This window comes from Phoxinus phoxinus (genome assembly GCF_949152265.1).
Source record: "Phoxinus phoxinus genome assembly, chromosome: 3".
NCBI classification, from domain to species: Eukaryota; Metazoa; Chordata; class Actinopteri; order Cypriniformes; family Leuciscidae; genus Phoxinus; species Phoxinus phoxinus.
Window position 1 is genome coordinate 27087313 of NC_136878.1, and position 22872 is coordinate 27110184.

General features: G+C 36.6%; 1 protein-coding gene across 2 annotated transcripts in view; it reads left to right on the forward strand.

Annotated features, from left to right (window-relative positions):
- The first annotated feature begins 312 nt into the window (after positions 1 to 312).
- The window catches only part of LOC306995548 (uncharacterized protein), a 35054-nt gene continuing 12494 nt past the window's right edge, over positions 313 to 22872 (forward strand). Inside the window, exons 1-3 of one of the 2 annotated variants that reach the window (XM_079607243.1) lie at positions 313 to 610; positions 19876 to 19931; positions 21697 to 21809. In XM_079607243.1, the coding sequence (XP_079463369.1) occupies positions 525 to 610; positions 19876 to 19931; positions 21697 to 21809 (255 nt within the window). In that variant the 5' untranslated portion in view covers positions 313 to 524. The remainder of the gene's footprint in view (positions 611 to 19875; positions 19932 to 21696; positions 21810 to 22872) is intronic. The other variant, XM_079607244.1, reaches the window with a different exon arrangement.

The following is a 22872-nucleotide window of genomic DNA, read 5'->3' on the forward strand; positions in this document are numbered from 1 at the left end:
AAAAACCTCTGAAAAAAATATGATTCGTTAAAATCCAAGGTAGCATAAAACTTGCAAAGGCATCTGGACATGATCTAACTCAACAAGAATGTCCATAAACCCATTTTGCGTCCTCGTGTTTAAACAGTCAAGAACATTAAAACTGGATTAAATTATGTTATCTCCAAATTATTTTAATGTGACCGTGCATACCACGGTGTGTAGGCCTAGACCTAATTCATGTTACCAACAACCAAGATAGAGTGAAATTGTGCAACAGCATTGGTGTTTTTCCCTCTCGGAGCAGGAGGTGGAGCTTTTTGGAGAGATTCCTCTTCATGAAGTTTTTCAGCAGCAGCGGGACTGATGCAGCAGTGTTCGCCTCCACCTCAAACAGCTCTTCACTTACAGAAGTTACACACTGCTAAACTCACGTCACTGAATGCAACTTTGGATAAGGGAACTGCGCTTGTTTACTAAGGACATAGAGCGAGAGTTGAAGTGCACTGGTCTTGTGGAGTACATAGAAACACTCCAGCATTAGGATGAGAGCGATTAACTTGGACACGTACAGCCTGTCTCTGCTCACCGCTAAAGAAGACATCCTCAACCCGCGAGCATCCACCAACTGGTAATACAATAAACATTATTTAATAGTTGTGGCTCAAATCTCAGCGAGGTGCATGTCTAGACTGCATTTTTGGGCGTCAAAAACGCCTTAAGCATTTTATATATCATATTCAACAAATTTGAATGTTGTCTAGCTAGGCAACTCGTTTGGTTTTGAGACACAACCGAAGACGATGATGCTTTGGAATTGATATTGCGCAGTTGCTTTTTAATGTTTGCAGAATTCGTTATGTTTAGCCTACGTTTAGAATAATGTGTTGGCCTACGTTTGAATGCACTTAGCCTAAGTTTTGCACTGTGCAAAGAAAGTTGAAACATGTTCAGCACTGGAAAAAAGAATGGAAGTAGGCTACTTGTTTACAGATTACTTCTTTTGTGACACGCAAAATCTACTTGGCCACTTTCCTCAAGCCTATCCCACTGCTGAAGATTTAGGTCACTGAAGTGTTTTTTTTTTTTTTTTACACACAAATTTTAACGGAAAGTTAAGCGCAAACACACTGGTTTTGTTCCTCTGGAAGTGCTATACTTCTCATTGCCATTTATCCCTTAGTGTTTACCTGTATGCAAATCTGCTCAGTTGCGATAGGCTTCTGTACGCTAGCCTATATAGCAGCAATCACAAATTATTATGGTAGAAAAAAATAGCCCTTTAAACTATGATCTTACAAAATTTTAACATTTGAATTTGATCTACACGTTAAGACCAATGAATGCACAATTGACAACAGTTGTATCATGTAATGAAGCTGCACGCATTTTTATGTTTTTCACTCTTATAGCGCCACCCTCTGTCCAAACGAGATGAAAGTTTGCATGCTTTTGAAATAGGATTGAAATGCTCATTGGATGTTGGTCCAAGGGATATACAATTTCAAGTTCACATCAACATATCAGAGTCATAGTTTGTAATTTTTATAATTCACCAACTGGCCCAGCACAAGTTTCTATAGTATGTTTACTAAAGTTCATTGAATATAGGGCCTACTTATTTGGTTCAGGAATAGTGCTGCAGTAATGATGTAGTTTTGTAGGCCAGCCCAGATGTTAGCATTACCCTCGACACAAACCCAATAGGATTTTCCCATTGAATTTTGATTTATTGCGAAAAGAAGCTCTGTGACTAACGGAAGTTTATGATTCATTAAGTTTTTTTCATCATGATAATCTTCACAAATGAACACAACTTTATGAATTTTGAAGCCTAAATAAAATCTGCAGAAGTAAAAAGTTAAGAGTAAATTAACTACAACACAGTCACATGACTTAAATTTCACCATCACTAAGGATCCGACAACGCTTTCAGTCTATATTTAAAACATTTTCTCTGAAAGTTATAATTGTTTGCAAGGGTGTGATTGTAAACACAGTGAGGTTGTGAAAGTGTGATAACATTTAATGTTCCCGTCAACCTTTGTAATCCCATTTAGCCACTTGTTAGCAACCGCCTTTTTCAAGATAAGTAAAAGCTTTAAAAAAATATCAGGGTACTGATGTATTTTACTTCATAGAGCGTGAAAATCACCACAACCCTTATTTCAGGCATTTAACCAAAAACCCATTCAAAAATCCCATTGACTTCAAGACAATGGAACCGGAAGTGCTAAACTGCTAACTAATTTCTGGGTTTTGGCCTACAAAGAATACGTCATCCCTGCAGCACTCTGTTATGGCTGTTTTAGTATAATGGGCTGTGCCCTACATTTTTCATTATGTAGCCTAGTTCAAAGTTTAACATATTTTGATGATATTGACACTCAAGAATACACAAGGTACAGCCAAATTACAAGAACTGACTGTAAAAAAAAAAAAAACTAGTTTGCTAAATTAATTTTTTTGTTGTTCAAAAATCTATGGAAGAGTATTAGGGCCGAGCAATATTAGAAAATAAAACCATCTCAAGATTAAAGTCATTATAATGCGAGATTAAACTCGCAGTTTTTCAAAATACACAATCAATTTCAAGAAAAAATGTCAAGATAATAATTGAAATAAAATGTTGAGAATTAACTCATTATACTTTAAGAAAGAAAAACAAAAATTTTGAAAAAATGCTAAATAAAATACTGAGAATAAACATTACGTTTTGAGAGTTTCGAGAAGCTTTTGAGATCAATGTCGGTAAATCTTGACATTTATCAACACCCTTTCTGAGACTGGAGTGAGAGAATTTTGACAATGCATGTATACCTTGTTGATTATTGATGACTTTGCATATCACGTGCGCTGCAATAGTGCTGTATACTGTATCAAAACAACGAAATAAGTATTACACGTGATATTCTTTCACAGTCTATGGACCCCCTAAAGTAGCCTTGGCCACCCCATGTATAAAAGTCTAGTTCTGCCACTGCTTCTCAAGTGTCTCGTTCCTCGATATTCCACACCTTGAGGATCAACAAGAATATTAATAATGTGGGAAACCACATTAAAATACACATTTTAAAATGCTCTTTAAAGTTTGTTTGCTAATTATTATTCAGTTATAATTAGCAATATGACGTTTCTTTGTTATTGAAAGAACGACTAAAATATAGCTTGACTAAGTGATCCAACTCTGTCATGTCATCAGTATGCAGTGAACGTGACACTGACTGATCAAATGCGTGTTTATTCTCAAAAGTCAAAACGAGTTCATTCTCAAAGTATAATAGTTTATTCTTGACATTTTATTTAGAGTTTTTTTCTCAATTTATGTTTATAACATATTTTGCTCTCTTCCTGTAGTGTTCTAAATGTCATGTTTACTATTTACGGGTTATTCTGTATAGTTTTAAGGCAGAAAATGTATAATATTAATCCTAATGAAAACAATAGGGTTCCCAGCAGTTCGTTTATGGACCCCTAAAAAATAAATTCAGCTAGCTGTGGTATTCTAGAAAATTGAAACATTTATTGGCCTATAAAATGATTCAAAGGTTTTTTTTCTGGTTCCTCATTATGTGCATGCATGTGCGTGTGTGCATTTAGGGTTGAATGATGTAAGAACCAAACCAGCCCCTTTTATTTGTGACTTTCTACCATGATGTCATGAAGTTATATTCCGCCTCAGCTTCAAGCCTCTGCGGAGAGTAGTAGTTTGCAGGGTGGTTTGCACTTAAGTGGACACCCACATGATTAGAGACACTTTTTTTGAAACTGAATACATTCATTTAGAGAAGAAGTTAATAGGCTGTTCCCATCTGCCGCTCACTCGACTATGATGTCATACTTTTTTGGCTTCTAATCTAATGCACTAACACAGACATTGCAAAGGTGACAGTAATTACAGGAATTTCAATCAGCTTCCTTGGATATACATTTGTTAAAACTTGATCAACTCCTGATCTGGCAGTTCAAAAGTCCTGCACTGTCTTTCCTCTGTGTCAGATTTTGGCAACGTTTGTTATATCAGCAGTGTCATTGTCTCTCCTATATTTCAGCAGGCTCAGGCTAATTCCTGCAAATGCCCCGGCAGTGGCTGCCTAAATGATCCAGCCTGCACCCATTCTGTTTTTCCACATGCTTAATCACCGTGGAAACATGCTCAGAAACAGTCACAGACGCTTCAGGCTCCACAAGCCTATCAGGCCCATTCATGTACTGCCTGGTCCTGTCTGCTGACACAGTAATGGAGAGGGTTTGTCGACTTTGTATTTCACACGTCACTTTGACATGTCAAGTAACTTAAGTAAGAAAAAAAGGCCCATAAGAAAATGCTAAACATTAGCAGAGAAACGAGTCCTGTGAATGTTTTAGCAAAATGGCAACTGTACACTTCTCCTCCACCACAGTTATCTCTTATCTCTGTACTTTTGTGCTCTGAACAATTGGCATCATTGGTTTATTGAGCTGTTCAGATGCACTTTGAACTCACTAAAATAAGGAATAGCTTCTTTCATCAACAGTTTTCACTTTATACAGGGTTTTTCTTATTGACAAAACTTTGCCAATTGAAATCAAAAATGAAATTTCTGATGTAAAATGTAAAAAAGTGGAGTTTTGGGGTTTAGGGATAGTTATACGTTCTAAGTACCTTGATCACAAGTGACAATAAAGACAACTATAAATCTACAACAGATTTTTATTACAAATAAATGCTGGATTTTTGAACTTTCTATTCATCAAAGAATTCTGAAAATGTTTCACAGCTTCCACAAAAATACTAAACAACACATCCGTCATAATAATAAATGTTTCTTGAGCACCAAATCAGGATATTAGAATGATTTCTGAAGGATCGTGTGACACTGAAGACTGGAGTAATTATTTTTTTTACCATCACAGTCAGGAATAAATTACATTTTGACATACCGATATAATAAAAACAGTATTGAACAGTATTAAAAAAGTTTAATATTATTAAAATAATATTTTTTACAATTGTACTGTTTTTACAGTATTTTTAAATTAAGTAAATGTTAAAAGTTTAATCAAGTAAAATTAGTGAGCATAAAATACTTTTTTCAAAAACATTTATAATCTTACTGATTACAGACTTTTGACCAGTATATCCTGACTTGCTGTTTCAATAAGAATATTTTCATAACAGGAAATAAATTGGGGTCCAGTGTTCTTTTGGACCCCATTAAATTTAATTGTATGAGTAAAAATCGTTCTACAAAATATCTTCTTTTGTGTTCTGCAGAAGGAAATAAGCACAATATACTGCATAAAGCAACTTATGGGAAAAAATCTAAATCTACTGACTCTTTTCTAGTGATAAAATGCAGCCAAACTAACTGGTCTGGTGGAAGGTTCCACTTGGAAAATTGCAATTCTCAGAAAAATCTCCTGATTCTTCGTTCTTGATTCATCAGTCTTATCGGTCTTATGATCAGAGTTATACCTGACAGTCTTTTCACATGCCACTCAGTAGTTCTTCAGAAGTAAATGTTTTCAAACGGTCCTTTCTTTCCTTGTAGCATGTAGCAGTTGTAGTATTTGCTGTGGACGGGTGTGTATAGATTCCCAAGATCTTACATGAGTCATGTTCGGTCACTTTATTGAAAACTAATGCAGTAAAAACAAAGAACTGATTCTGTGAAACATGTTTTTTTATTGTTGTTCTCATAATTTGGAGTGCCCTGCAGTACAAGAAACGATATAAGATAAACAACAATGCGATTATCTGCTTTTTAAGAAGCATACACTCCATAACTATTTTTTGGGTTGTAAGCCATAACATATTGTTCTTATATTGACAGGGATTTATTGCGCTCAATGGGAATTTATCATCCTAAGCCTTATGCAGGCAGAGACAACTCCTGAGGGATGTGATTGGACTGAATTTGATAGGAAACTCTGAAGGCGTGGCAGAATTCTTTCTAATGAATGTTGTAGGAGGTTATGATGAAAAGCCACAGTTGTGACATTTGAGTCTTGAAGGTGGTTTCAACCCCCTCAGACAAAGAGGGATTCAGTCACTGTCCTTTAACATTTTCAGAGAGCAAAAATGCAACTGTTAACGTGTTGAAATACGTTGCACACACGTCTTTCGATGGTGATAAAGTTAATCCGTGATGTTTTTAAGGAACTCACCTGCATATACAGAAGGAACAGAGTTCAGGTGCTTCCATCTCCATGCTGTTGGAGCACAGGTTTATGCATGATTTAAGAGCCTCAAGGTGCAGTGTTCTTATGTTACCACCAACTAAACATCTGCTGAGCATGATGAGTTATCACAACAAGAACATTATTCAGTACTAATAATGTAGCATGGTAACCTTAATTGAGCTCTGCTGGTAGTTTTGATAAAGTAGTAAAATAATAAGTGACAACTATGCACTAAACAATTGGGATTTCCCCTGTCAAACACATTTTTGAAAGTCACATCAAATAAGTTTTCTGCAGGACCATAAAGGACTGTTCTTTTTTGAAGAAAAGAACAACCAAAAATACAATTTCAGTCTTTCCACTTCAAAATGTCAAGTTTTATTAATTGTGTTTATGTGTTACTTGCTATTTCGTTGTAATTATTTTTAAAGTTACTGTACTTTCCCAGTAAGTTCATGTTCTCTGTGCACTTTAAATGTAAATAGTACTGTGGAAGACAAATATAACATTGTGAGGATAAGCATTGCTGTTGAAGGGGTTGAAAGATGTTTCAGTAATGTCTTATATGTACAAAATTAATTGATGAATTAAAGTAACAATTATGTTTGACAGCTTAGTTATTATAATAGTAGTTTCCTGTGTAGTTTTAAATGTATATAATATAATCTGCATACTTTGATGTGACTTGATCTGCATTACCATTTGTTTTAATTTCACACTATATTGTTGTGTTTCATGCAACTAGGCCAATCTGACATAATTGAAATCAGATGTTATGTTGCTTGTATAGTTTTGTCCACTGGCAACAAAGGTTTAACTTATGCTAACATCATTTGTCTGTTCATGTTTGAGCAAAGTCCAATTTTTTCACAAGGGTGTCTAAATAGTTTGTCATTCAAAAATGACAATATAGGCATTAACAGAACAGAAATATATACATATATTTTTAGGTGAAAAAAAAGCATGTCATCTCAACCATCCTTAGATAAACAGGTCACATTGATCTTCCTTATGTTCAAGTAATTTTATAGCATCATCTTAGTGGGGTTATTAAGTTTCCTGTGGTAAGCCAACCACCATAAATGTTTTATGGTGGCAAATTAGTTATTACGCTATTTTATTACGCTATACGAGATATTTTAGTCTCGACTTTGTCCCAACTAAGTGCTTCATTGATTTACTTTAAACATTGCTTTAAAAGACCCATGGGGTTTTCCAAAGTATGCTGAGGATGTAAGTTGATCTTGGAAGCTCCAGGTTGTTGAAATGAAAAATGAAATGAAAGTGACATGTGAAGGCCAAATATGGTAACCCATACTCGGAATTTATCCTCTGCATTTAACACATTCAAGTTAGGTCACACACATTAGGAGTAATGAGTACACCCACACATACTGCAAACCGTGGACACACACACACCAGGAGCAGTGGTCAGCCATTTTTGCTGTGGCGCCCAGGTAGCGATTGGGGTTAGGTGACTTGTTCAAGGGCACCTAAGTCTTTTCCTGCCAGTATTGAGAATTGAACCCCCAAACTTTCTGGTTACCTGTCTGACTCTCGAACAATTAGGCCACGACTTTGACTTTGGCAGATGAAATGTTTTGTAAATGTTTCCTAATCCTTAAACTACCAGCTTGAATGTACCAATTATTGTTTACATTACACTCCTGTATTGCAGAGATGCTGAATAAGCGTATTTGGAAATAGCCTGAAGGGATGTTTATTTACAAGGATGTCTTGAAATTGAGGCATATGGCATATTACTTTGTGTTCTTCACTCTCAAGGTAGACGGCAATGTTCAGACACTTCATATGTTTCTGTCAGCATTGGCTCAGATGCCTTACACAAGTCTGCTCAAACTGTGACTTAGGATCAAGTCATTCTACTATAAACTTGGAAGGTACCACCTTGCATGTCAGTACTAAATATGAAATAAATATGGATTTCAGATTGAGAAGCATGAGTAGATGGTTTCACACACAATTCAGTCACCTCATGGATCATTAACTAAAACTCAAATCATGTTGACAATCTGTGTTGTTTCTTGGGAAATGCCTGGCCCTTGTGTAGGTGGAATCTCTCTCTGGCTCCTCCACTGTTGAACTCAATGAGAAAATGTTAATGGATTTCCTCTAAGCTGCAAGGCTGGGTCAAAGGCCTCTAACAATGCTGTTTGTTGTATGTTGGGTTTTAGTCCCACACAGATGGCTCGTGGTTGCTGGCGGAGCTGTGAGCTATTAACTTGTCCAGGAAAATGAACATTTGTTGCAGTTGGATATCTGGATACTCTCAGAAGTCTCCAAATATCTGCTTTCTTTCGAAGACGCTGAAATGACTTCCAGTTGAGATTTTCTTGGTTATTTCTTGAACCTTGAAGATCAATAATAGAATCATGTGCAAGCCTTTCCATGCTCAACTTTCAAGTTTTGTGCTTGCTAAAAGTTTTGGCAAATGAGCATGGCACATATGCCTCTTTTCATTGTGCTTTCATGTCATTTTTTGGCCAATCTTGTCTAGTTGAAAGATTTTTCCGTTTCTTTTCCTACATGTTAAATGCATTTGCTCTGATACATAGAGACAAGGTTCTGAGCATTTAAAATGTTCTCAAATTTCATTCCTATCTTTGTCCACCAATACAGGAAGTGAAACATTTTTTGTTGTGTGAAAGTAGACAGACACTGCTGTTCAAAAGTTTGGGGTCAGTAGGATTTCTTTTTTTTTTAATGTACTTTATTCCTGTGATGCAAAGCTGGTTTCTAGAGTCTTCAGTGTCACATGATCCTTTAGAAATCATTCTAATATGCTGATTTAGTGCTCAAGAATAATTTCTTATATTATTTATAATAATATTATACTTGTTAAAGCAGTTGTGCTGATTAATATTATTTAATGAATGGAATAGTACCTTTGAACAGTAGTGTATTCTTTCCAAAGATTTAACCACTGATGTTCTATTGTGTAAACATTTACATTCTTCAATAATGCTGCCTTCAGTTTGTGTCCCAAATTAGACAGACACTCCTCCAAGGTAGTGAATGACATGGTGCAGATTGAGGTGTGCGTTTACAGGGAGGTATTTATCACACCGCTTAATGACTCACAGTAGCCTTTTACCTAAGGAGGTCATGTTGTTTGCAGCTCAATCTAGTGTGTGCTTTTAACTACTGAGCCTGTTATATCTATGCTCAACATATCGTAAGTGGACCTCACGCTGTTTGCAGGTTTCCTCTCCATTGCTTTGAAGTTCTGGCTTTAACTAGCACAAAACAAATGGAGAAAAGGAGTCCATTGCAGTGAATACCGAATACCAGTTGGGACACATTTGAGCCTTTTTAATGTAGCTTTAGTCTACTCTAATAAATTATATGAAGAATTATCTTCATCTTAATGTTATTCGTACTGACAACATTAAGACCTTCATTTTATCTTGAGATTGGTAGAGGATAAACATTTCTCCTGTGCTGGTGGCGTAATATGAGGTGAAAATAGGAACGTTTGTGGTGTTTTGGGTTTACACAACACAAGATTGGCTATGCCTGAGGCCTTTAATCACCTCAGATTGGAAACTTACACAGGGCAGAATAAATCAACAAACAGCCTGCATACCTAAAGACTCCCACAAAGTAATAAGAACAGCTCAAACACAGCCATAGATCCAGTGTAAGCTGATGTTATCTCATCCGTCACCTCACATAACCTAAAAGAGCATGAAGATTTGCCAGTTTAAGTGTATTATCGGAGATTATACTACAACGGAATATAAAAGCTAGGGCTTAATCTACAAGCAGTACAACATTGTCAGTGGTTGTTTGTTTTAGAGGTAGGATACAGGTGACTGGGTACCCTAAACTGGCACCTCTCCATTGCAGGTACAGGTACAATAAAGCTGGTGTTTTGATTCCAACCTTTGTGGTTGGCAGGTGTCTGTTAGTTTGAATCATCAGTGCGTATCAAATGCTATTCTAATTTCAAATGTGGAATGTTTTTAAATGGTTCCAACAGCTGCTGCATACAGTAAGTCAAACAACTCAGGTCTTGTATTCCATTGTTTAGCATATTAATGTATAGGTGCCAATTAAACTGTTAACTGGCTGCAATGAAACTTTACTATATCTGTTGGGGAAGAAGGCATTATGGTCCTGATACATTATGACGGCATATGAGTTGCCCTGAAAATCTCATGCAGTTCAAAATCATACTTCACAGTTTTCATTGATAATAAAATATAAGTAGTATGTGTGGGGTACTTTCTTTCTCTATTTTTGAATCAGGAAAATTGGAAAAGTAATGGTGGGAAAGGTACAAGACAACTCGGAGAATAGTACATGAGGAGGTTGAGATTAATTGATAAACTTCTACAGAAAGTTATGCAGTTCTACAAAAAAAATGAAGATCTTAGATAAGATCAAAATTTGTGGGAAGTTTGTGAATTGTTTAGAATCATATATGTTCACTGGAAATATGTACAGTATGTTATCTCACTGTTATCGCTCATGTGCCAATTACCTCCTCATGTTGCTGACACCTCTCTTACAAGAAACAAAACAAAATGAAGTATGTTTATCCGTTGTTATTTGTTTGAGGGATACCAGACTTTGTGTACATGAGCGAGGGTCTGTGTTCCAGTAGCTGTGTGGGATAGATGCAGGAAATGCCAGAATTGTCCCAGAGGAGTAGTTCTTGTGGAGGCCAGTGGCTAAACTCACCATGTCCGGTTAGTGACTTCAGAACCGAAGGTTGCAGACTTGTCAGAAAAGTTTTGAAGAAAGCTATAGATGTAATAAGCTTACTTAGCTTGCATTACATTTTCAAAACAGTGCAGACACCTTGCAGAAAATAAGTTATCATGTCTACTCTTTGGACTGAAATACTGTTAAGTTTTGTTTATTTGAAACAGTGAACAAACCCTCAAAGAGTAACAATAGCTTACAGATGTAAATAATGGGCATGTACTATATAACAATTAATCCTGCTATTTCTGTTGTATTCCTGTAGATAAAGCAGTAGAGAATGGCTTTAGCATGAGTTCAAATCCCATGGAGTGCATGAAGTGATAAATTGTACTTTTGCTTTGGTTGCTTAACCATTAAAGACGAGTCTACCAAATGCATAAATGTAAATGTTTGTGATGATGTCCATCATGTTTCGCTTGAGCCCATAGTCCTCATCCCTTACTGAGAAGGAGAAAGACGAAATGGGAGGATTGAAATGGTTCAGTGTAATTGTCTGAGAAAAGCATTTGAAATAATGAAACATTATATATAATTATAGTAGTTTTTCCTAGCTCAGCTTCAGCGGTCATTAAACAAATGATTATGGCCATCAAATTATGACCAATGAATTGGGCTTAAGCTACTCTACAATACATAACAACGGATTGGAAAGGTTACAGAGTTTCAGACTTTGAGAGTCAGCAGTAGATTTCCTTTAAAGGGTAATAGCAGCATTGTTGATGGAAAAATTGGAAGTCAGTTCCTGTGATTCTGATAAGAGTCGTAGTAACCTTTTAGCCATGATGCATTGATGAAAAGATCCATCATCTCAAAGGACTTCCTGCACAGATGAAGGTTGTGTAGAAATAATAGAACCCATTTAAGAGAAGAATAGAATGAAACGTTCCTCTCTCACTTAAAAAGACTGGATATATGAGTCAGGATTGCACAGCTTGATTTCAGTGAATAGCTATTTATATCGCACCTATAAGGTTACATATGAATGGCTGCTACAGTTCCTGTTTGTCGATTGGTGTTACATAGTAGGGTTCATATTACACAGTATAGTTACTTGAGTAAATTAAGCTTTAATCAAGGCTGAAACACTAGATGTATTGTTCCTGTTTGTGTTTGTTCAGGCTTTATCATGCTAGTTGGAATCACAGACCTGGACACACCTGTTGACTCACAACTGTGTATATCAAGTTTTCGCTGAACAGTTTTGCTTGTTCACAGTCTTTTTACTTAATTGCAAAACAATCAGATTTCCATGGCTAAAAGCCTGACTGCATCAGCTAGTGTGTAAAATCTTTGGACCTAAGGTATATTGTTAGTTTCCACTCCACAGGTTGTTGAAATGCGTCATAATGCCACGTTTCATATACACCTATTAGTGTAAAGCCCAACAATAAGTGCATTTACATACAAAAGCTTACACCGAGTGCTTAATCAGAAAACATGTAAAGTCATGTAAATGGCTTAAATAGTCTACTATTTCTGGCAAAGATCATTAATTAAACCCAATTAACACAGATTCTTGCCAGTGCCTTGGTTTTCTCTCCGCATTTAAACGCATTCACCAGTGTTTTAATGGCAATCAATGTGAGCACGTCTAAATTTTAACATCAGAACCAATTTTTTTTTGTTGTAAATCTAATGCCCACTGCTCAAGTCATTTTTGTTGTTTTATAATGAGCTGATTTTTTTAAAAAGTTGTCAAGATTTGGTGGTTGTGCTTGTAAATTCAGTTCATTTTTTTAGTATGTCATATTTGTTTAGCTGTTTGGCAGAACAGAAACTCCCAGTTCTAATTCCAGAGTTTCTTTCATGTCCATTTATCTTTCATTGTGACATGTAACTGGCATCTGATTCTGCACTATGACTTCACATCCTTGATGTACAAGATACAAGTCTTTCTCCCTTTCTCTCATGCTTGCACAACATTTCATTTTGCAACCATATATCACATTTGCATGCCAACCTCCTCAGTCTGTTTTCTTTTCCCATCCCCCGTCCTATTAAATTCAGTACCCCATACTTCTTTTCATTTTCCCATCCTCCCTCCTCTCTCCTTCGCTCTTTATTGTCAACTCTTCCACTCCATCCTTTTGTATTCTGCCAGTTGCTCTCTCTCAGGAAACCCAGACGCATTCATTCCTCTTCTGCTCTTCAAACAGCTATTAGCGCAAAATTGGCAACAAGGGGACTGATCCTCTGTACAACAAAAAACAGCATTAATTACATTCTCACTAAGATGCCTTATAAAGACTACATACAAGCAGTACATTTAATTTAATAGTTACTATTATTATTAATATACATCTTCATTAGACTCATGTCCCTGAGTTTTAGTCTACATTTCAGGTCTCTTGGCTATTGAACTCATTTTAGTGTACTGAGCTATTTGCCTGTTCCATCCAGACCAAAATACACTCAAATAAATAGCACTTGGCAAACTGTATTCAGTATGACAAGGTTGCTGTGTGCCAGATGGCAATGTGCTCAAGTTGTTTAGTACTTTCTGCAAAGTTTTTTTAGAAAGCCCACCATCCAGAATGGTATAGGTCTGCCAATCCTTCAATGACCGTAATGATCCTGAGCCATTTTCTCAGAAGCAGTGCTATTCTTTTGCTCTGTTCCCATTCCTCCTACTTTGTAGTGACTTTTGCATGCCGTATTTGGTACAAAATATCCATTTTCATCAAATTCGGATATATTAAACCGTAATCTGTGGTTCAGCACTCAAGCAAATCCACATCATGTTGTTGCACACTGAATGCCTCAGGCCAACTATCTGCAAGCTTGGGCAAACCCTTTTCCTCCATATTGCTGTTATGAGCAGGGCTGCTTTGTCTGCTTCAATTTCAATAGCGAGTTTTCAGGACACCTGAACTGAGTAAAAACCTGGTCCTGTCTGCTGATAATGAGCATTGAACGTTTTCATTTTTTACATATGTAAATAATACCAGCTGCCATTTCTACCAGTGATTTCAGTGTAGTGACGTTTGGACCTGTTGGTTTTACGTGTCTGCTTTGAATTTATGATTGTTTTATGATTGAAACAGGCCTAGGAGTATTAGTGAGCCAAATAGTACAGCCAAAAAGCCAGATTTGTAGACAATAAAGCTGAACTGGCAGGGAACTATTAGTCATTTAGTAAGTTCGGACTAAGGGGTCTAAGGGGTTTTCTGGAACTGTAAAATATGCCACAGATGACACTTGACACTTTTCATACTGTTTTTAGGAGAAAACTGTTTCCTCCCTGCCAGTTGGTTTCACAACCAGGTAGGTAAAACTCCCTCGGTCCCTCTTTTCTCTTGAGCCATTGAATTTGCTGAATGCTCCTCTGCACAGATGTTTTCCAGCTTTACGCACTACAGATGGAATGTGGCCATCTTAGGCAAGGTGGACATCCAAGTAGATTTGGTTTGAGAGTTTATTGTAAGTTTATCAACATCTGTTTCAGAAAACAGAGTCAGGATGTTAAAGACAACATTTTTCTTTTCACCTGGACATTTGCTGAAATGATGCAAAGCAGTGTTCATTTTGTTGAAGAATAATTTTCGTCATATACATTTTTTCCACGAGACGAAAACGAGACGATGACTAAATAAAAATGTTGAATGACAAAAACTATGACGAACATCTATTGACATTTTCGTCAACGAATAAAAACTTTACGAAAATGTTACTAGGGACGATTTGGGAAGAGATCCAGTCAGAACTGATGTCCTGCATTTATGGTAGATGTGCACATTTGAATTGTAACGTGCTCTACCCCAACATGAGTTGGTAAGCTTTAATAAGGATTCATTATATTTAATATATACAAATACATATGTGTGCTTGAAAGAATAAAGAATGATGTATGCAAGTTGTTATAAAGAATGCATGTATCATCAATTGAAAGAAGACTGTGTTCTACTTTAGGAGACGTGGTTTTATTTAATTTTAAGATTTTTATTTATTTATGTCACATCAGTTAAATCTATGTCTTTTAAACTCACATTAATATGTTAATAGATGTTTTCTCCAGAAGTATGTAATGGGTTTGGACACTTTAAAGACATGTATTGCATTTGTATTGAAAAGTAATGCATTACAATTTAACTAAACTCATTAGATTTTAGTCGACTAAAACTATAGTAAAACTAAAACAATTCAGATGACTAAAATATGACTAAAACTAAATGGCATTTTAGTCAAAGACTATGACTAAAACTAAATCAAAATTTGCGGTCAAAATTAACACTGATGTAAAGATGCCATATTATTATGTTGATATATTTCTGTGCTCTTGGAAAGTCTTGGATGTCAAATGCTGTAGTGATGAAATGACTTAATGTGGTTGTTCATTTTCTAGTGAGATGTCACTAAGCAATCCTGTCTTTGCGGGAACTATATAAATACCATTGGTCATGTCTGTGCATGTAGACTCATGGGAGAATGAGTAATCAATAGGAGTAATATATTTAATGGCCATCTCTTATCACTCTTTATGAGGATCAGAGCACATTAATTGAGTTGTTGACCGCTTAATGAGATCGAAAACTAGCAGGAAAATCTTGGAAATATCTGGTACACTACCAGGTACACTACCATTCAGAAGTTTGGGGTTTCCTTTGAAGTGGAAACTTGCACTGTGTCCTAGGACACTATGGGGAACACCTCCAGCATGACCGGTGTCTGAAGCACAGAGTGTTTTAGGATGCAGTGTCTTTTTCCCCTTCTCAGGGAACTATGGTTGCATGCGTTACCTGATACATTTTTTAAAGAAGTCTCTAATGCTCATCAAGGCTGCATTTATTTGGTCAAACATACAGTAAAAACAGTAATATTGTGAAATATTATTATAATAATACATTCTATTTGAATATGTTTTAAAATGTACAATACAATTACAAAATGTTTAACAATTATACACCATTTATTTGAAATAACAATATAAATGTTACTTGGCCAGTTTAATGCTAAATAAAAGTATTAATTTCTTTAAAAAAAAACTTACTGACCCCACAATTTTGTACAAGAGTGAACATTTACGTTTATGAAACAATACTTTCTTTCTATCGTTCCCTCTACACATTTTTTTATTGCTACACCTAGTACATGCACCTACATGAATAAGTCTGTCTTAAAATGGCCTTCCCATGTTTCCTCTCTCTTTCCTTTCACCCTCATTTGTTTATGACCTGTATTTCTCTTTCTCCCTCCATTCCTCATTCTCTGTTCTTGAGCTCAAAGCTGGCTGGACTGCAGAACAGGGCTGCTTGTGTTTTTCTCATCAGACTCTTGACACAGGAAGTGTGTATGTATGTGTGAGGTGAGGACGGTCCAGACGACTTCCAGACAACACCTCTCTCCACTAACTACAGACGGCAGGAAATGTCTAGCGCAGCGTTAGATTTGATTTCAAGAAATGTATTAAGGGACATGGTGAAGTGTTTTTTAAAGCATTATTTGGGTTAGTTTTTTAATATACAATCATACCACACTATTATATTTACGCATTATTCTTGCAGTCAGTTCTTGCTCTCAGTTGCATGTTGTCCTATTCCTCAGCTTTGTTTTTAGCATTTTTACAGACAAGCTCTTTTAAATAGAGTCCAGACCAACTCAGTCTAGCCCTGTAGGATTTTAGAAGAACAATTTCGATGAACTTTTCTATGAACAGTTCTTAAAATAAACTTTTTTTGTAAATGTAAATAATCTGAAGAACTCTTTACCATTATATAGAACCTTTTGTGCAATGGAAAGGTTTCATGGAACCATTAATGCCAATAAATAACCTTTATTTTAAGATTGTATTTGTAGGGAAGAAAAGACGATCCATTTCATGATGACTTTAAAAATGGGATTGTTGATGGTTAGTGAATAAGACACATACTTTTCCCCTGAAATAATGCCTACAAAAAGAGGCTTGGTTTAGTGAATTCTCCCCATTGTCAACAAATGATTACTGTATCATGCAAGTACGTGGAATTTTTGAGACGATTCATGTGAAAAGTGAAAGACTGAGAGTAACTGATGAGAACAAAAGCTGTCCTTTCAGTTCATGCAAAACAACTGTAGCTGCATGTGTATTTTAGCTCAATAGAGTACGTCATAGACGCCATGGAGATGCAATCCATGCCTGAAAGACAATGAGTGAAGTGCTGACTGTTTGTGCTCATTTACTATGTCAATGAGAATCTGTGTGGTCTTTACTGCATAGATAAAACAGTTCTATACATTTTTATCTGAGGTGCATGTTTAAAACACATTGATTGCTGCAGGATGTGATTTGACCCTTAGATGAACCAATAAGCCACAGGACAGCATGCGTTGAAAGTGACCAGATACACACAGGACTTATGCGTGCGCCGGAGGTGTGCTGCTAAATGAAATGCACATTTGTTAATCGTAATGCACTGAAGCATCAATTTGTGGTGTTGTTTGATCAAAGTACCAGCTGCCGTTATGAGTGAACTACTTTTTCTTGCTTCTAGCTGGATTCATTGCACAACAGGCTTTATTGGCCTAAAAATCCCCCCTCATTTTTAACAAAATATGTCTGTCAACTCCAGGACATAGCAGAAGATTTAGGAGGAAAACCTTTTATTAGCATCTGCGTTGGCAAGCTCTCCTTCATGATATACTTGTGTCATGTTACCCTAACAGACAGCTGTTACAAGCACGCCTCTGATCCCCCATTACGATCACTCTCTCAGCCTTTTATATTCCCATGCTGGTGGAAGGATCCGGAACAATGATGTCACAACATGCTAATTACAGACTGATTGGTAGGTTGGTTTGGTTGAACACAGACTCTAATGAGGGGAAACAGGCTGTTGTTGTAGCTTGTGTCTGAGCTCTGAGTCAAAAGCCCAGAGGTCACAATCTGGGAGGCTTCCAGAGATCAGAAGCTTTGAGGACAATAGGGACATGATGACAACAGGCTGGTGTAGATTATCCTCATTCAGTGTAAATTCCAGGGACAGAGGAAGGGGATTCTAAATAAGAAGTGTTTAAATGAAATACACTGAAAAAAAAAGGTGTACGATTCACTTTTAAGCAATTTCATTTAACTCATTGGATCCATCCATGATGAGTTAAGTGTGAATATGCAGTTTGCTGCATGTTGCTGTTCATAACATTTCCTTAACGTTTGTTAAAGATACTCCCCTTTTCCAATCTTTTTGAGAAAAGTGACTTTTTCTTGCAGTTTTACTTTAAAGTTTATGTTAAATATTTTGTTAATTGAGTATAAAAGGTTTGTATTTATATGAATACTTTACTTTTTAATTAAAGTTCGTTCAACATATTTTACATTGAATACACATTTAAATTAGTATAAAAAAATGTTACATTTTGTGTAGCCTATAGGATTAATAGAAAAATATATTATAAGCCTTAAATTATATATTTATAATATGTATTCATAATACCGGTATTTACATTATAAATATTATTTATAACGCTCTTATATATTTATAATATATAAGTGAATAAATAATCTCCTCATATGAGGCATCCAAGGGAGGAGTTTTCAGAAATGAACTTCAGGCCATGACAATGACAAAGTGTATTATTGATGTAAAAGAGGCATGAGAGACGATTACATGTTCCCAGCTCTTACTGGACCAGTTTGATCCATGAGCCATGATGTTATTATATACAATTATAGGATTTACTTGATATTTTACATTTGACTAATTCTTAGAAAAGTGTTCCCAGTGATTATCCTGTTAATGATGTCACTCAGCTGTGATGTACCTGCCAGAGCAAGTTTGACAGAAAACCAACCGATATATTTGCAGATTTCACCTGACGTCAAAAGGAAAAAAGTACACAACAGTGTTTTAGTTTTGTGGTATTAAAACTGAACATTTTTGGGACTAGAAGCTCATGTTGAGAGTAAATGGCTTATCTGACACTTTTTGATTTTTTTTCTATTTCTTTAATCTGCCATTTCAAACAAGAAGTCTCACAACAACGAAGTAACAGACGGGAACCCTTCCAAAAGCATTACAGGCTGTGATCCCCATTCCCAAAGCCCCTCAGATGTTTCACTAATAGTTACCCTTAGGCAGAGAAACTGGGTATGGACCATCCCAACAAATGCAGTGTTGCACTTCAATTGCACTAAACCTCAAGTCTTATTAATCTCAGAAACCGAGTGCCCCACCTGCAATTCACTATTTGCTTTGGTGTGGCCGGGTGGCCCTGATACAAACTCCATTATTTTCTCTCAGCCGCAGTTCCAACTAATAGTCCCAGTGCAGCCTATGAATGATACATAACCACAGACAGCTGTGACCTGGGTTCAAATGCAGTTTTGCGATTTCATACACTGCAATTACACTTGTTATTAGAGCTAGTAGCCCCAAAGAACATTTGGTTACAAGTCCTGACTTGTGCCTGTCAAAATTAGAGCCTAACTAACAATGTGAAAAGTCATAGGCAACGACAGCGGGCATCTACTCTGATTAAGGTACATCCTGAGGGACTTTTCCTGCAAATCAGAAAACCAAACAGCAAGAGCGGTGATAAAGAAAGAGGGATAGATAACATTTCTGTTCTGAGAACAGTTGGTATATGCATTACTCCACAGGGCCCGGTAGGTTTACTGGGGTCAGTGCTGGGTATGCACAATACATGTCAAATCTTTTGAGCATTCTGGGATGGCGTGAAAATACGGATGGACAATGCACACATGGTCCTCATGCCTTAGCCCACTTACTGCATTTTAAGATGACATAAGTGAGGATGTGGTTTATGTTTGGCTGAGGAATGCAAGGAGGGCCCGTGATCTGTTTCAGACTGTGCAAGGTCGGGGGTCTCTACTATTGATATATTGACTTTTCACTTGCCTCATCTTGAATTGCTATCAGCACGACCTTGATATGATCAGTTTCAGGACGTTGTTAAAATCTGGTTTCTTAAGTTAAGTCTATCAACAGCAATTTCTCAAATGTGGTCTGCTGTTTTTTCCTCCAGTGTAATATACTGATGTATTTCTCTCTTTGTCTTTTACAGGGCTTTATTTGCATATGAGGGAGTGACCAACAATCTTAAACTCACAGATTCAGGAGGTAAGACTCCTTCCCATGACTCTTTCTTTTTGTGTTTTTAAATGTTTACCAATGCTCAATAAAGTACAACAGCAAATCAGTAAGTCTGTTTAATTTTTTTTAATAAAACTGGTTTATTTGCAGATTTTCACGTAAAGAACTACACTACATAATTCTAAAATGAATTTTACTAATTGGAGAAAGTTACATGGAAACAGGAATATCAGCAAAAGAGCTCAACAGTGGCCATCCACTCCTATAAAGAATTGCGAATGACATAATCATGTCGATTTTAATATATTTTTATGTTTATTATATAAATATATAATGCACACCCGAGGTGTAACTGCCACTCTGCTTCGCGTCCTGACCGCATTACCACCCCAGGTGTGCATTGTTTTTCTAATAATTCAACGGCCTGTCGTCAATTATTCCTTACATAATTTTGTAAATTGCATAAAACTAATTTTTATTTATGCATAGTTTAGTACTAAGAGCCAAAGCGTCGATCACTCAGAGTACTATTTTTTTTGCGTTTAAAAACATGAGATGCAGTTGAATGGGAAAAAAATCCCCCCTTGGAAACTTTTTTAGAAGTTGAACTTCTTTTAACATATTGTGGCTTTCTAAACATGCGTCTCTCTTGTGCGAGACTCGAGTGCAGCGATCAAAGATGTCCGTCTAGTGCATATTTTACATAGAAAACAATGGAAAAGGAGCTCATAAAAAGCGTTCTGTGTGAACAGCTTAGTTATGGTTTTGATTCAACCAAGATCTTCTCCGCATTGAGCTTCTCTATTTCTGCAATGTTTTGAATGAACAACGCGCCGCTTCTAGTCGGTTCAACTGGACAGGCTAGGATCATTACATTGCAACAACGACTCTTACGTCATTGTCGAGCATCTCGTTCGCCACTAATACCACGGCTGGCTGATGCACCTAAAATTTGAATGCTCCGTTTTTGCATTCAAATGTAGATTTTTATTTTAAATTCAACGAATATTCAAAATTCTAATTTTAATTTGACAGCCCTTTAAAAATCCCAACAAGAAAAGTCATTGATCAAAAGGTGTGGAGTGCTTTATGTCTGGGATGAGAATGACACAGTTAATTCATAAAACACATAAAACATGCTTGAACATTTGTCTTTTTTTCCTATAGAATTTTTGGGATTATTTGCCTTTATTTATAGGACAGGAGTATAGACAGGGAAGTAGGGGTGAGAGAAGGGGAGTGTGATTGGGACATGTCCCAGGCCAGCCTTATACCCAGGACCCCACTAGCCAACTACTCCTTAATAATGTCCTAAGCATGTGTGCTGAGTTTTTGAAATTCCTATAGAGAAAATAAATGAAAAAAACACATCCAGAACCTACAGTAGGTCGCTTAAAATGTGGACAGTCACCATTTGAGCCACTTTAAAAGCTCAGTCTGAGGGCATTCATGCAACATTCATGTGTTAAATAAATGCTGCTAAATCAGAGGATTACCAATTAAGGCTTAACTGCCAACACACTGTTCCTCTTAATGTCAGACGAAGCAGAAAAATCTCACTTGAGTGCAGTAAAATATACCGGCTCTGCTTATTACAGTACATCAGACCAATCCTGTTCTTTGTAGATTATCATGATAATCTGGTAAAAGAATGCAAGTGTGTCATGGTGGCTGAGGCGTTTCCTTTCATGTGGTCAATATTTCATGAAGACACTTTGGAACTTTTTAATTTGGTCTTTCCCTTCCCCCTTTATTTCTCTCTCTCTCTCTCTCGCTCTCTCTCATCTGCCAGCTGGAGGTTTGACAGAATTGGTTGGGAAATTTCACAACAGCAGGCCCATGTATGGCCTCTGCAGGATGGGACTGACAGAAACAGGACAACCACAGATTGTCATGGTCTGCTGGGTAAGTTCACATGAAGAATCTGTATGTTTATATCAGTTTATTTCAGTCATAAAAAAAATGTATGCAGACATACTACACTGAAATGTAGCGGCTGAGTTCTCTCAGCTCTTTACATAAACTGCAAATTGACAATATCCTACATTTTAGATGGAAAGTCTGCCTTTCCCCTTCTATCGCGGTGCTTCAAACATTTGTAGCTCTTATAACAAATACTTCTGGATGAGGTCATTTTGCCTTGTTCTGATTGGATGTTAGAACTTTATACGTAGCTCCTATTGGATGTTGCCATGGGGTGTGAGCCTGAAGTGGTTCCTCATTGGTTGGAGCTGCCGCATCTTTAAACAGTCCGTATTTAAGCGGTGGATGTGAGGCTCCTGTTGATGAGACGTGTCAATGGCTTCACTTCACAAAAGAGCTTTGACCTTCAGACTTCAGTAACTGAAGGAGCTCAAATACGGACGGAAAGAAGCATTCTGGGAACCTTTCTAATATCCATTCCTTCGTGGATCTGGTTGTTAAGGCGAGAAGTGGGAATGTTGTTGTTGGGGTCAGAGGTGCCATCTGTAGCCAGTCAGGCATTGTATGGGGGGTGGGGGGTCTCAGTGACCTGTTAACTGCAGAAGAGACATTCTTGTGAACCAGATTGGTACTCAAACACACACACACGCACGCATGCACACACGCACACACACACACACAGTACAGAAATTCTATAGAAGGTCTAGATGCACCAGAAGAGTAGTTTGTTACAGGTTTAAATTGTAATTTTAATTCCTTGTATTTCATTCTTTTTGAAAGAAATTCATAGTTTGAAAGAAATTCATAATCCAAGATGCATTCAATTGATCAAAGGTGACAGTAAAGACCTATAATATTAATGTTACACAACATTTCTATTTCAAATAAATTCTGTTCTTTTGAACTTTCTATTTATCAAAAAAAAAAAAAAAATCCTGGTTTCCACAAAAATGTTAAGCAGCACAACTGTTTTCAATGTTTATAATAATATTATAATGATTTCTGAAGTATTGTGTGTGACACTGAAGACTGGAGGAATGATGCA